Source organism: Musa acuminata, chromosome BXJ1-9 (assembly GCF_036884655.1).
Source record: "Musa acuminata AAA Group cultivar baxijiao chromosome BXJ1-9, Cavendish_Baxijiao_AAA, whole genome shotgun sequence".
In the NCBI taxonomy this organism is placed as follows: domain Eukaryota; kingdom Viridiplantae; phylum Streptophyta; class Magnoliopsida; order Zingiberales; family Musaceae; genus Musa; species Musa acuminata.
This window is the reverse complement of record NC_088335.1, coordinates 10159892-10171898: the sequence shown is the minus strand read 5'-3', so window position 1 is coordinate 10171898 and position 12007 is coordinate 10159892. Positions and strand designations below refer to the sequence as shown.

The 12007-nt window shown below is 39.3% G+C and overlaps 2 protein-coding genes across 5 annotated transcripts; one reads left to right on the top strand and one right to left on the bottom strand.

Moving 5' to 3' along the window:
• Window positions 1-253: 253 nt before the first annotated feature.
• Window positions 254-1349, top strand: LOC103997984 (protein MIZU-KUSSEI 1). Its single transcript, XM_009419339.3, has one exon. The coding sequence runs from the start codon at window positions 604-606 to the stop codon at window positions 1270-1272; it is 669 nt and encodes a 222-aa protein (XP_009417614.2). The 5' UTR covers window positions 254-603; the 3' UTR covers window positions 1273-1349.
• A 3144-nt stretch (window positions 1350-4493) lies between these two features.
• LOC135593138 (MADS-box protein SVP-like) lies at window positions 4494-10818 on the bottom strand. 4 transcript variants are annotated; one of them, XM_065082970.1, is made up of 9 exons: window positions 10508-10818; window positions 10165-10373; window positions 7269-7347; window positions 5693-5751; window positions 5516-5615; window positions 5379-5420; window positions 5261-5302; window positions 5025-5179; window positions 4494-4823 (listed from the first exon to the last, which is right to left on the bottom strand). In XM_065082970.1, exons 2-9 carry the CDS (start codon window positions 10344-10346, stop codon window positions 4808-4810), a joined length of 675 nt encoding a protein of 224 aa, XP_064939042.1. In that variant the 5' UTR covers window positions 10347-10373; window positions 10508-10818; the 3' UTR covers window positions 4494-4807. The 4 variants fall into 4 exon arrangements, with proteins under 4 accessions (XP_064939042.1, XP_064939041.1, XP_064939040.1 ...); XM_065082969.1 differs by having other exon boundaries at window positions 10600-10818; XM_065082968.1 differs by having other exon boundaries at window positions 5025-5187; window positions 10508-10762.
• Between the last annotated feature and the right edge of the window lie 1189 nt (window positions 10819-12007).

Here is a 12007-nt window from a genome sequence, read left to right as displayed (position 1 = left end):
CTTGGTGTGACCAAGCTGGATAACGAAATCATTCTTGATCATTATCTTGTCACAAAGGTTGACTTATCATTGATGTCTTTACTTTATGCTTTCCACGGATGATGAGAGAAGAATGTGTCATGGAAGATATATCTGGAGGAGGGTTCATACCCTGATGGTTAGTGAGGCTCGAAGAAGGGAAAGCATAAAGCCAGCAAAAGCCAATATAGCAGAACACAGGAGAGGACCCTTTTCCTCCTCCTTTCCTCCTCAATGGTCCAAGTGGTCCGACCTCCCACGCCTTATCGCATCTACCCTTTGCCCCTCCAATCTTTCCATCACTAACCTTGGTCACATCCAACCCAACTTGTTGCGTGCCCTCTCTTCCACTTTAACAAAAGCTAAAAGATTCCATGGACAATCAAACCAACCACCTTCCAACCCTTCTCTCTCTCTCTCTCTCTCTCTCTCTCTCTCTCTCTCTCTCTCTCGCTCTCGCCTCTATATAGGTAATTAACTCGGTCCTCTGCCTTCTCATGGAGATGCAATAAATTGCACCGTATAGAACTCCCCTGGCTACCATCTTCTTTAACTTGTAAACGTTGAGAGCGAGCTCTCCACCGGATGCCATCACTGACAGAGACACCAGGAGTGATGTCACTGCTCCGGCACGCCACCGAAGGCCGCCGGTCCAAAACGGGCGGCGGAGGGGTCTTCAAAATGTTCAAGCTGCTCCCCATGTTGAGCTCTGGTTGCAAGATGGTGGCGCTGTTGGGCAGGCCCAGCAAGACATTGCTGGCCGACAAGGCGATCGCGGTCACCTTCTTCGGGTACCGGCGGGGAAGGGTCAGCCTGGCCATCCAGGAGGATCCGAGGTCACCTCCCTTCTTCCTCATCGAGCTGCCCATGCTCACCAGCTCTCTCCACAAGGAGATGGCCTCCGGCTTGGTCAAGATCGCGCTGGAGAGCGAGACCCGGACCATCAAGAAGAAGCTTGTGGAGGAGTACGTGTGGGCCGTGTACTGCAACGGCCGGAAGTCGGGGTACTCGATAAGGCGGAAGCAGGTGTCCGACGAGGAGCGGCACGTAATGCAGCTGCTGAGGGGGGTGTCGATGGGCGCCGGCGTCCTGCCCTGCCTCTCCGAGAAGGACGCGGCCGACGGGGAGTTGACGTACATGAGGGCGCGGTTCGAGAGGGTGGTCGGATCCAAGGACTCGGAGTCGCTGTACATGATCAACCCTGATGGATCCGGCGGGGCTGAGCTGAGCATCTTCCTCGTGAGGTTGAAGTGAAGAGAGAGCTCGTCTCGGCTTTGTGTGCTTCTGTATATATTCCCTTCTCACTCCTAATCTTCCATCTTTTTGCTCGATTGGGTTGTCTCTGGGAGAACAAATCAAACATAAACCTCGAATAACTTGTGATTTAAATGGTGGAATACCTCAGAGAATCACGTTTGAGTCCATTGCGACCTTCATAATTGGATGGAACTGCAAACCCCTCCATCCACCACTTCAATACCATGCCTACTACTTCTCTTGTGCAGTGATCAACACGAAACATTGGAGTTGCTACTCCCTTTTTCTCCTTTATTCTCCTCTTCCATCTTGCGCCCATTAATTGACTATATCTTGACTGACTTCAAAAACCAAAAAAAAGAAATGCTATACATTAAGCATGAGAGAGAGAGAGAGAGAGAGATTTATCTCCAATTCTTGCAACCATCAAATAAACAGAACATATGTAGCTAAATGTTGACTTTAGAGAGAGTGGGATCATGTCAACCATTGGCTTATAAATTATCCAATATCTCCACCTTTTAGGATATATCATGATATTGTAATTGGCATCTACCAACTCAGGGCTACGATTACTGATTATATCACCTTTTTTTTAATAAATAAAAATCTAATTTTGTCTATCAAAATCATTTTGTGTTGATAAAGTCCACTTTTAGTGATGAAACATACCTTAATACACACATTCGTATGTGATTGATTGTGTGGTATTTATTGTTGGCATTAAAATATGTTCAAAACAAAAGCACAGATTTGTACGTCAACAACAAAGTTGATAAGATGGCTTGGAATGACTAATGATTGTAAATATTAAAAAGGTTTGAAAAGCCATTACCAGTCAAAAGGTTTATTATTTGTTATGAGAAAATCTTGACAAGAAACTTTATGGCAAATCTAACCATGTTTCATAGTACAAGACTATTCTTAAATTTCATTTCTTTTTTTCCATGGAATGAAATTATGTTGTCTTATTTTATTATTTAAAGTAATATATATATATATATATATATATATATATATATATATTGCAAAAAGTTCAAACAAGCCACTTGACATGCTAATCTTCTTGGACCCAAAATAATATAAGGTGGTTTTTACATATTTTTCACCATCATATTATCCCTTTAAAAATTTAGATTTTGTAAATATATATATCCCTTCAAGTATTTGAATATCTCATATATGTTACTCTCATTAACATCCATCTAACAAACTCAAGTTAATTAATTGAATTTAATAAAAAATTTACATATCTAAAATATCTTTTATTATGTTCATAAATTATTTAATCTCTTATATTTTCTAATAATTTTGAAAGGCATATCAATATCAACTTAAGACTCAAAATCATTTTATAAGTATTTATATGTATGTATGTATGTATATATGCATATATGTATATAACTTAAATTTAGAATAGAAAACACAAAAATTATTGACTTTTTGAGATATACACATATACATATAGATTATGTAATTTTGCACAAAAAATTTCTATAGAATTCTGTTTGGCTTATTCAGTTTTTGCTGTTCATTTTTAGTTTTTTTTTTCCATTAAAATACTGCATAAAACATTATCTTTTGACTGTTCATATAACACACAAGCATGTCTTGTTGTGGACATCTTTACCTCTCTTCATCTCCATATCCACTCAACATTTCATGATAGGCATTTGGAGGCTTCACATCTGCTGCTACTATTCACAAAAGATATGATCACCTAACTTCACAAAGAGCATTAAATTGCCACCATGCTGATCTAGAAGAAGGCCCTCTCCATCAATCAGCATCGAGCATGGCTTTCATACAGCTCATTCTATCCTCATCTGTACTTTGGGAGTGCCTGAACATGGTTTCGGAGGCACAGTTGAGCTGCAAAAAGCTGGTGACCTAAAGGAGCTCCCATGAGAGCTTATGGTGGTGTCTGCTTGGGGCCACAGTTTTGACTCAGTGATAAAGGAAGAAGATAATCCATTACACATTCAATCATGGAGGTCTTGCAGTTGCATGCTCGTGTAATATATACGTTCACAGATAAATATACTTTGCATGGTTATTCTTAATGTTGTCTTGGTGAGTATTGATTGTACTTGGAAGATGGCTGAGTAAATGATACACAAATGACACTGTACATATTTGTATATTTCTGTGTATATTTTATGTATAGTATTTATTACATACATAAATGATACACACATTTTATATTATATCTACATCAATGATAACAGGTAGGGTGTCGAGAATTATTAAAAATAGCTACATACTTTCTAGATTTCATATGTTCATTCAAGTTTTAACCCAATTTTAATTTAAGATTAAATTAAAATATTAAATCGTCCCCTTTAGCCTCATCCATATGGTTCCATTAAATCCAATCAAAATAAATCTTGATAGGTAGCAAAATCCAATGGCAGGCGACACCGGAATGGGGTTTGTGACATCAAAATCCAATGGTAAGCGACATCCAAATGGTGTTCATTTTGCTTAGTTAAGTTGACAATGATGAGAGATCATGTGAGGCTTGCAACTCCTGTGTGCCTTAGACAAATCCAAATGCATGCTAGTTGTACTAAAAAAGCAAAATAATCTAATTGTGATATAGAGAAGAAGGATACATTCAACCTTTATATGACATGGGATATTTCATATATATTTCAAGTAATATTGCAGTATGAGAAGAAGGTCTAATTAGATTGCATCTATATTTTTTAGTTGGTGTTTTATTTGCTGTTAATGGACTTGCAGCCCAATTAGAAGCAAAAAAAGCATCTTCTGTAGTAGGAGAGATTTCCAGTGACTGGATTCATAGGAAGTTAGATGCGGCCGTCAGAGGCTCATGAATACTGAACCAATGAGAAGGCTTCCTTCGGTGTATGATGGCTCGGCTGATACAGGTGAGCACACAGAAAAGATTACATATAAAAGACTGGAGCTGCCATGGAGAGACCGACTCGACCGTGAAATCTTGCAGGGGTGACTTTAACTCGGGCCCTGATAAGTTTCAGGGAAATGGTCCTACTCGATTGCAGAACATAGTCATCAAGTGTCCTCGGAACTAAACATTTGATGCATCAGAACAGTGTCGGGATGATCAAAGGCAAAGTTCTCTAGTTTCTCTGCTATTTGTGTTGCAGGAGATACGAGGGTTGTAGCTTCATTCATGGCCACAGCATCTCAAGGCACTGTGGAAGCCAACTTTGTATCCACAGAGACTAGACTTGTAGGGGAATCATTCCTTAAACCTCCAAATCATTGGCCATATAGCAATAATATGTATCATCCTTCAAGTCCCAAGGTGGTGGCAGACAGTAGTAGCAGAAAGAACAATGTTCACTGGTTCACATACCACACATGCTGGTTCATAAGCATCTAAACTATTACATACTGCAGTCCTCTTACTACAACTGGACCAGCTTCATACATAATATACCTGCATTACTTTACAATTAAGATTCCACAGCTGGTGATGGCTGCAAGTTTTCTCCTCGGCTGCATAGCCTCCTCTTCCAACACTAGCTGTTCATGGTTTCATCTAGCAGTAAGGTAGCCTGTGCCAGAAGAAGCAACGGGCTTGTCACAAGAGAAGTACCATGAAAAATATTGTGCAGGTTGATCTCTTCACGGTTGGCAGAAGGGATGTGATGGCATACGTTGACTTCATCAACATATGATCTCTTCGTGAAGAGAAGTAACATAGTTTCATCTAATGTTTGATTGCAGGATAGCATATGTTGACTTCATTAACATACCCGAGTTTGAGAGATGTGACAGAACTGTCATCACATTCCTGAGGCCCTCCTGGGTGTAGAGCATTGGTGACGGATTCAGAGGATTGTCCATCTTCGTTGACAACATTCTCTTTCTCAGCCATGATGTGCTTCCCCAGGTTGGGCATCTCCATCGCCTGCATCCCTTAAAATCTTCACTCATTCAGTGCGGTTGAGAGAGGAAAAAGAACCTGCAAGCTTGGTGGTCATGGACTTACACGTTGTCTTAGCCTCACATTTTCTTCAGCCAGCTGCAATGCCTGTGCACCAAAGAAATGGCCAAAAGTCATCAAGAGAAGTAGATCACGAGACTTAATATTGATGCATCTCTTTTACCTTTTGTTGAAGAGTACTAATCTGTTGCATGATCTGTGTACCCTGAGAAGGATCAACATCAAGCACGGTTGGGTTTTAGATGTTCTTACATGCCAAAATGATAGAAATGGATCTATCATCATCATCACAAGGTTTACCTTTCTGTCAACCACATGATCTAATCCTGTTTCAAGGGTTTTCTCCAGCTGCTGAAGCTCCTCCAGTGTCAGACTTTCAAGTGCCTCCCCTCTCATCTGCCTATATGGGCATAGCACATTTAAGGATAGAACATGATTGAGCATTTGACATCTCATACATCAGATGTATCGGCAGACCTTAGTTGGAGGCTTGCTTCTGCAACTTGTTTCTTTAGACTTACATGCTTGTTGTCCAACTGAAGAAGGGCAGGAAACATACTCATGTTAATTGGAAGTACCACAAGTAAATCAATGTAGTAAACAATAATAATACTTGTGTGAAGTCTTACGGCAGCAACAGTAGTGTCCAACTCCAGTTGGATTATATATATAACATGGACATCGAGAACAATGCAATAGAACAGATTGGAATAAGCGCCAAATGCATATATTATTGGCTAGAGACTCGATTAAGATACTAATATATGACATGGAAATAAGTGGAGTGTCCCATTTCATCCAGAAACAGCTGAAGTTTCAAGCACTATTTCCAACTCATTGGCAGTGTAGGGTTCTTCATGAAAAATATATGAAGAGCATTAAGCAAGGATCAGACAAGCCTTGCTTTTATTGTCTCCAGTTCTCAATAATTTAGGGGCTAAGCCCAATGCACTGTTCTTCTCAAGCAGAGACCATGGTCTTCTAAACCCAGCAACTAACATTAGGTCCTAGTGCAAGAGCTACTTACATAGATAGGTAAAAGAAGTAGAAGATTCATCCAAGAGGAGTCTGAAGGGAGTAGTTCAAAAAGTTCTTTGGCATTTAGTATTATTCAATTCATTTATTTGCCAACAACAGCATTACTAGGTACAAATTTCATAGAAATAAATTTTAGGCAGTTGAACACTCTTCTGCTGTCCCAAAGTAAACAAAAAATAAAAAAATTGTATTCGACTGTCTGGTTTCTTTCATCAGTTTAATCTGCTTCTAGAAAGAACCACTGTGATTCTTAAGAAATTACTATGTTATTCGGTCAAATACTTATTTTTAGAAGGCAATCAATAATGGTTAACTACTGTGATTTTTAAGAAGTCACTACTTCTTGCAATTTGGTATTTTTTATTGAGACAATGATGATTAAATTTTCATAATTGTAGAACAACCTATGCCAAAAAAAGATTGGTGAATGGCAAAAGGCAGCAATCTGACTTGTCTTTGTTAGTCATTGTTTAAATGATAAAACCGGATAATGAAAGAATAAATTCCAAAGATTCAGTTGACTGCCTAAATTCCTGTGACCATTTAGCTCTACCAAAGACAACCCTATATGGTGTATCTTTTCCGAATAAGACATAGATGTTGCTTCTTTTACAGACCTTTTTTCTTTCATGTTACAACATTTCAGAAACTCCCAACTGTATCTTGCATCACCGCTTGCACCTGAGTCCTTGTGATTCCACGTGTAAACTACATTATAATCATGCATGTAGAACTCCCTTGGTAACACTCTAAAAAAACCCTCACTTCACCTTTTATACATCTTATGATTCTTCCTCTGCTGGAAAAAAAAGAACAATCTCCTACTCATTTCACTTATGAACTACCATTGCTTTCCAACTTTAAGGCAGTCTTGCCTGAACATAAATGTTTAATGGATGGTTGCCATTTGTTTAATGATGCATAACTGAAACAACTTTCAAGAACATTGCTTTTTTCTTTCTTCTTAGGAGTTTGATATAAGCTCTAATGAAAAGGAATCAAACTAGATACTTACATTTAAGTCGAGGGAGAGCTGATCTTGTTTCTCTAGATTCTTGGAGTGTGTGCTATGCTTGTCAAGGATCTTCTTCATGCTTCAAAACAAAGAAGAAATAGTATTTGTTGGATCAAAATGTGTTAATTCTTGAAAATTTAGATCTTGTTCATGGGGATATAACTTCTTTATCTAACAGGCAGTTGACAATAATTCTTTGACAACATGCAATGTGATAAATTCGATTGATGACTGTCATAAATATATTCAGAGAATTTTCTCCTATAAAATGTCTTCCGAACGATAAACCTTTCAGCAATGAAGGAAGTCAATATGCAGGTCAGAAGTTGTGGTCATTTATTGTTCAGTAATCTTGTTGTTTCGTAAAATCCGTTCTCTAAGAAATAACCGATATTAGGATATCTGATAAACAAAAAAGCATCAAGTCACATTTTCATTGAAAGATAGATGAACTGCAGTATGTTGACTATGCCTTAGCAACCATCTGGAATACATTAGTAGCATTCTAGGTTAATGTTAACAATTTGTTCAACCTACTTACATCCTTGCGCGAACTAGCCTTTGAATTTGGAACAATCTAAATTTTGATAAATTGGTTGCAAAAGATGTACATTGGGGTGCCAGTGCAGGCCATCGGTGTAACATTAGGTTACATATTGATATAGTATGTGAGCTTTGTTACTTGAAGTGCACACTGTGAACGCAAGAGGGAAAAACAAAATCTCAAAACAAGGCATTTGGTGGTATAAAGAAGAGGACAGACCACAACATTTGGTTCAGCGTAATCAAGAATCTACAATAGATTCTTCAAAGAGTAAGGAATGAGATTAGAAAGGCAAAGAAAAGGGCAAATAAAACAGCAGATAACAGTGAGCAATTCTTGATGATAGCTATTCCAGCTGTAGTGTCAATTTCATTGCTTAAAATCCAGGTCAAGGTGCAAAAGAAGATAGGATTCTCGAGCATTTGTAGCTGTATCACAGCTTACCATGTTTACCATTGTACAAGGAGGATTTTGATCATAAGACCATACAATTAGAGCTAGATGTATTTTTGTTTACGGATGAGATGCTAGTAACCATGTCAAACTATAACTTAAGGATGATGATGGTGACTAAATTCTTCTATTTGGAATATGCATATCAATTCATTGTGCAGTAGGATTTAGAGCTACCAAGCAAAGAACACCTTGACATCATTTTTTCTTTTTCTTTGAATGGTATGCATGAGGCCTAAGTCATACCTGTAATATACCAAACATATACACAACATTGGATGGAATGGCATGTTGTCACGTTTAAACAGATCATGGAAGTTTGAAAGACCATGTGGATTTCTTTATGTTTGTATGTCAGTCTAAAGGTCTTAACACAGCTAATTCCAGGTTACCAGCTATTACAGTGTGTTCTTAATTCTTCCTTGTTCTCCATAGTACACACCCATTTCAGCCAACTATACTCATAAGCAGGTCTGTGGGTGATATTAGGGCTGAAGCATGCAAGTGGATATAGTTTGCTTTGAATACTTGCTAGTTTGATGCCAAACAAGAAATTAAGATATCGGTAGGAGCGTTGGATGCATTGTAGAGAAGTATGTAAATGGTAGGATTGAAGAATAAGTTCTTTAGGTTTGGATGTATGTATGGATGAGAACGAAGAAATCTCTCTTGTCGCTATCGAACCTAATGATGAATTTAGTTGTGCACAAAGGTATATATGTTCTAAATGGATTCAAGTAACTTTCACAAACTAATAGTTAAACACTTAGTTCCGAAGAGCATAGACAAATCATAGTAGACGAATAGTAGATTACATTGTTGAGATTTTAATTACATGAATATTAGTCAAACTAGTCAAAACTATCGTTTCTTATTAGTCAATACCTATATACGAGTCCTATTTTCTTTCCAACTCTTAGAAATATGAGACTATGTTTACTCCTATTTCAATCTTTATGTCACTCATGAATCTTTTCCGAGATCACTGATACTCTCATTGGCTCCTCTTTGGAGGACTTTGACAAGCGTGCTAACTTCGATGAGAGTTGGGTCTCGAACTATGGTTTGCTTGGACTTGTGTTGCTATGCAGGAGTTGTATGCTACCGTAAAATAAATTACAGTCAACAGCAGTTGTGATTCCTAAACACTAAATATATCACAACCTACCCTCAACAACATATGATTAACTAGCATCAAATATGTAGCATTTGGATTCTATCATCATCGGAAACATAAACAAGCAAGGACTAGAAACCAGTAAATTGCTAGCTTCAGCAAACTAGTAATGGAAAGCAATATATCATACCATATTTTGCTTCAGAAAAAAGAAAAGAAAAACACTCCATACTCAGAAATGCATGGAATTCAACAAGCAAGATAAACCAAAACCATGTATGTTTCAGACTCAGTGAAATCCAGATGACGTTCATTAACCAAGCCTTCAAATCAAAACATGCATCCACGTCGGGTAAATAGAAAACATATATAAAGAGAGAACAGTTGGTGACTCCGATTCCGATATTTATAGTGTAGCTCAGGTTGTTTATCGGATTGTTTCAGGTTCTTATGGTTGATGGTGCAACAGTAGAACTCTGTTCTCATGGCCACTACTACTTCCGATCAAGTCCATGGAAGCTACTGGAAACCAAAGCCTCTAATCATGATATAAATCCAAAAAAATCCACCAATAATCTCTCGATTCCAAGTACACAAGCGCCTTCTTTTCAAGAAGATCTTGCAAAAAACCAAAGAAGATTTCAACTCACGCTACGAGTCAGCAATATAAATGACCTAAACACATATCCGGAGAAACTTAGTCGCCATGCTATGTTTCCTGTAAGTGTTTTCCTTGGACAAAGAAAGTAGATCTCGTGTGGATGAGGTCAGGTCAGGATTACCTGGAGCTGCAGAACTCGAAGAGTTTACCGGTGGAGGAGAAGACGATGAGCGCGACGTCGGCATCGCAGAGGACCGACAGCTCGGCTGCCTTCTTGAACAGGCCCCTCCGCCGCTTCGAGAAGGTGACTTGCCTCGCCGCCGTGTTGTCTATCTTCTTTATCTGGATCTTCTCCCTCACCATCGTCTCTCCTCCCGCAGTCTTCAAGATCTGAGCACAAAGAGGGTACCAAAGCTCCGGATGACACAACTAGTGGCAACGAGATGCACGTAGACATGTAGATGGGGCGGTTTAAGTAAAAAGAAGCAGGTAAAAGAGGTCCTAGTTTCCAAATCAAGCATTACCAATCAGGAGCGTAGATGTTCTGGGGGGAAGGAAGATAAGATGAATAGATTAATGGAGATGTGGAAGTGGAGGAGGGCTATTGGGAACCTACGCAATATGAAACGATGGAAGGCAATATGATCCAAGGGCAGCCGGAGCTCAAGGAGACCCGGGATTGCTCTTCATCTGTCTGCCAACAATACAGGAGAGAGGAGGGATGGCTGCTGGTTCATGGCTGGGTGCCGGAAGAAGGGGACCCCCTTTTATGGTAAAACAGTACTCTCCCCTACCGCCCCTCATCTCTCTCTCTCTCTCTCTCTCCAAGTCTCACCCAATGCAGCATCTGCTACAGATGTCAGATTTCGTGCGGTCAGCCGTACGATGGAGAGTAAAAATCTTGACGAGACGGGTCCCCATTGTTCGAGTCCCGAACACACACTAGACTCGGGATGAGTGGGGTCCGCTGACCACCCAGAGCGGGTAGCGTTCGTGTGGATTTAGTGCACCATGTTTGTATACACGTACGTACGAAGTATGGATACGCTACATGGCAGACACCAAAGGCGAGGAGCGCGTGGGTGGGGAGCCTTTTTTGCCACGGTCGTACTACGAGCGGGGCCCACCGCGGCTGCGGCGTCGCAGAGCCCGAGCCAGGTACTCCGACGGCCACACGCACGACTCTTACGCGCCGCGTGTGGGGCCCCAGACCTGGCACATTCATCGCGCCTTGTCACTGTTTGTTTTGGTTGCCATACTTTTTTTTGTTTCTAAAAACAAACATTTATTATTATTTTAAGTGCAAAAGGCCAATTAGCTGCATTCCAAAAAAATTTTAATATCATTGATTGTGGACCTGAAAAATTAGGGATTAATAGTCATCCTCTCTTATAAGTGGTATAGTTTAATAGAAAAAAGGTTGTAATAATGAATTTTTTTTAAGCCTCAAATTTTGTATTAATAAAACTCATTCCTAGTGTCTCTTTGCATGCATCTTGCAACAACCCAAGATGACATTCTTACGACAAGTGGGTGATATTTTTATAATAAGTGGATAAAATATCTGATCGACGTTAAGATTTTTTTAAATCTTTTTATTCTGTTGAGAAAAATTCAGGGGTATAAATAGAAAAGGAAACATGTTAATGTATTAAGCATTTTCATTTCTTCAATAAAGTTTCTTTCATTTCTTAAATAAAACTTCTTTAATAATTATTTTTATTTTTTATTATATTCACCAGTGTCTTTGCCATTAGTTTATCTCTATGGGAGATGAAACGTTCTTTGTCTTCGCAGAAAAACTAAGACAAACCTCTCATGATGTCTGGATAAGCTCTTAGTGCAGCGCCAGTTTTCCATGGTATGTAACATGGTACAAGCTCCACAGTGTGACATGGTTGGAATGCATTGTAGCTCAACAGTGACCGTCAACTCTCGCTGACATCAGCTTTGAGGATATCACTTCTACACAAGTGTTTGGTCAGCTGCCTCGAGCAATTTACTTTGACTCGTACCAATAATTC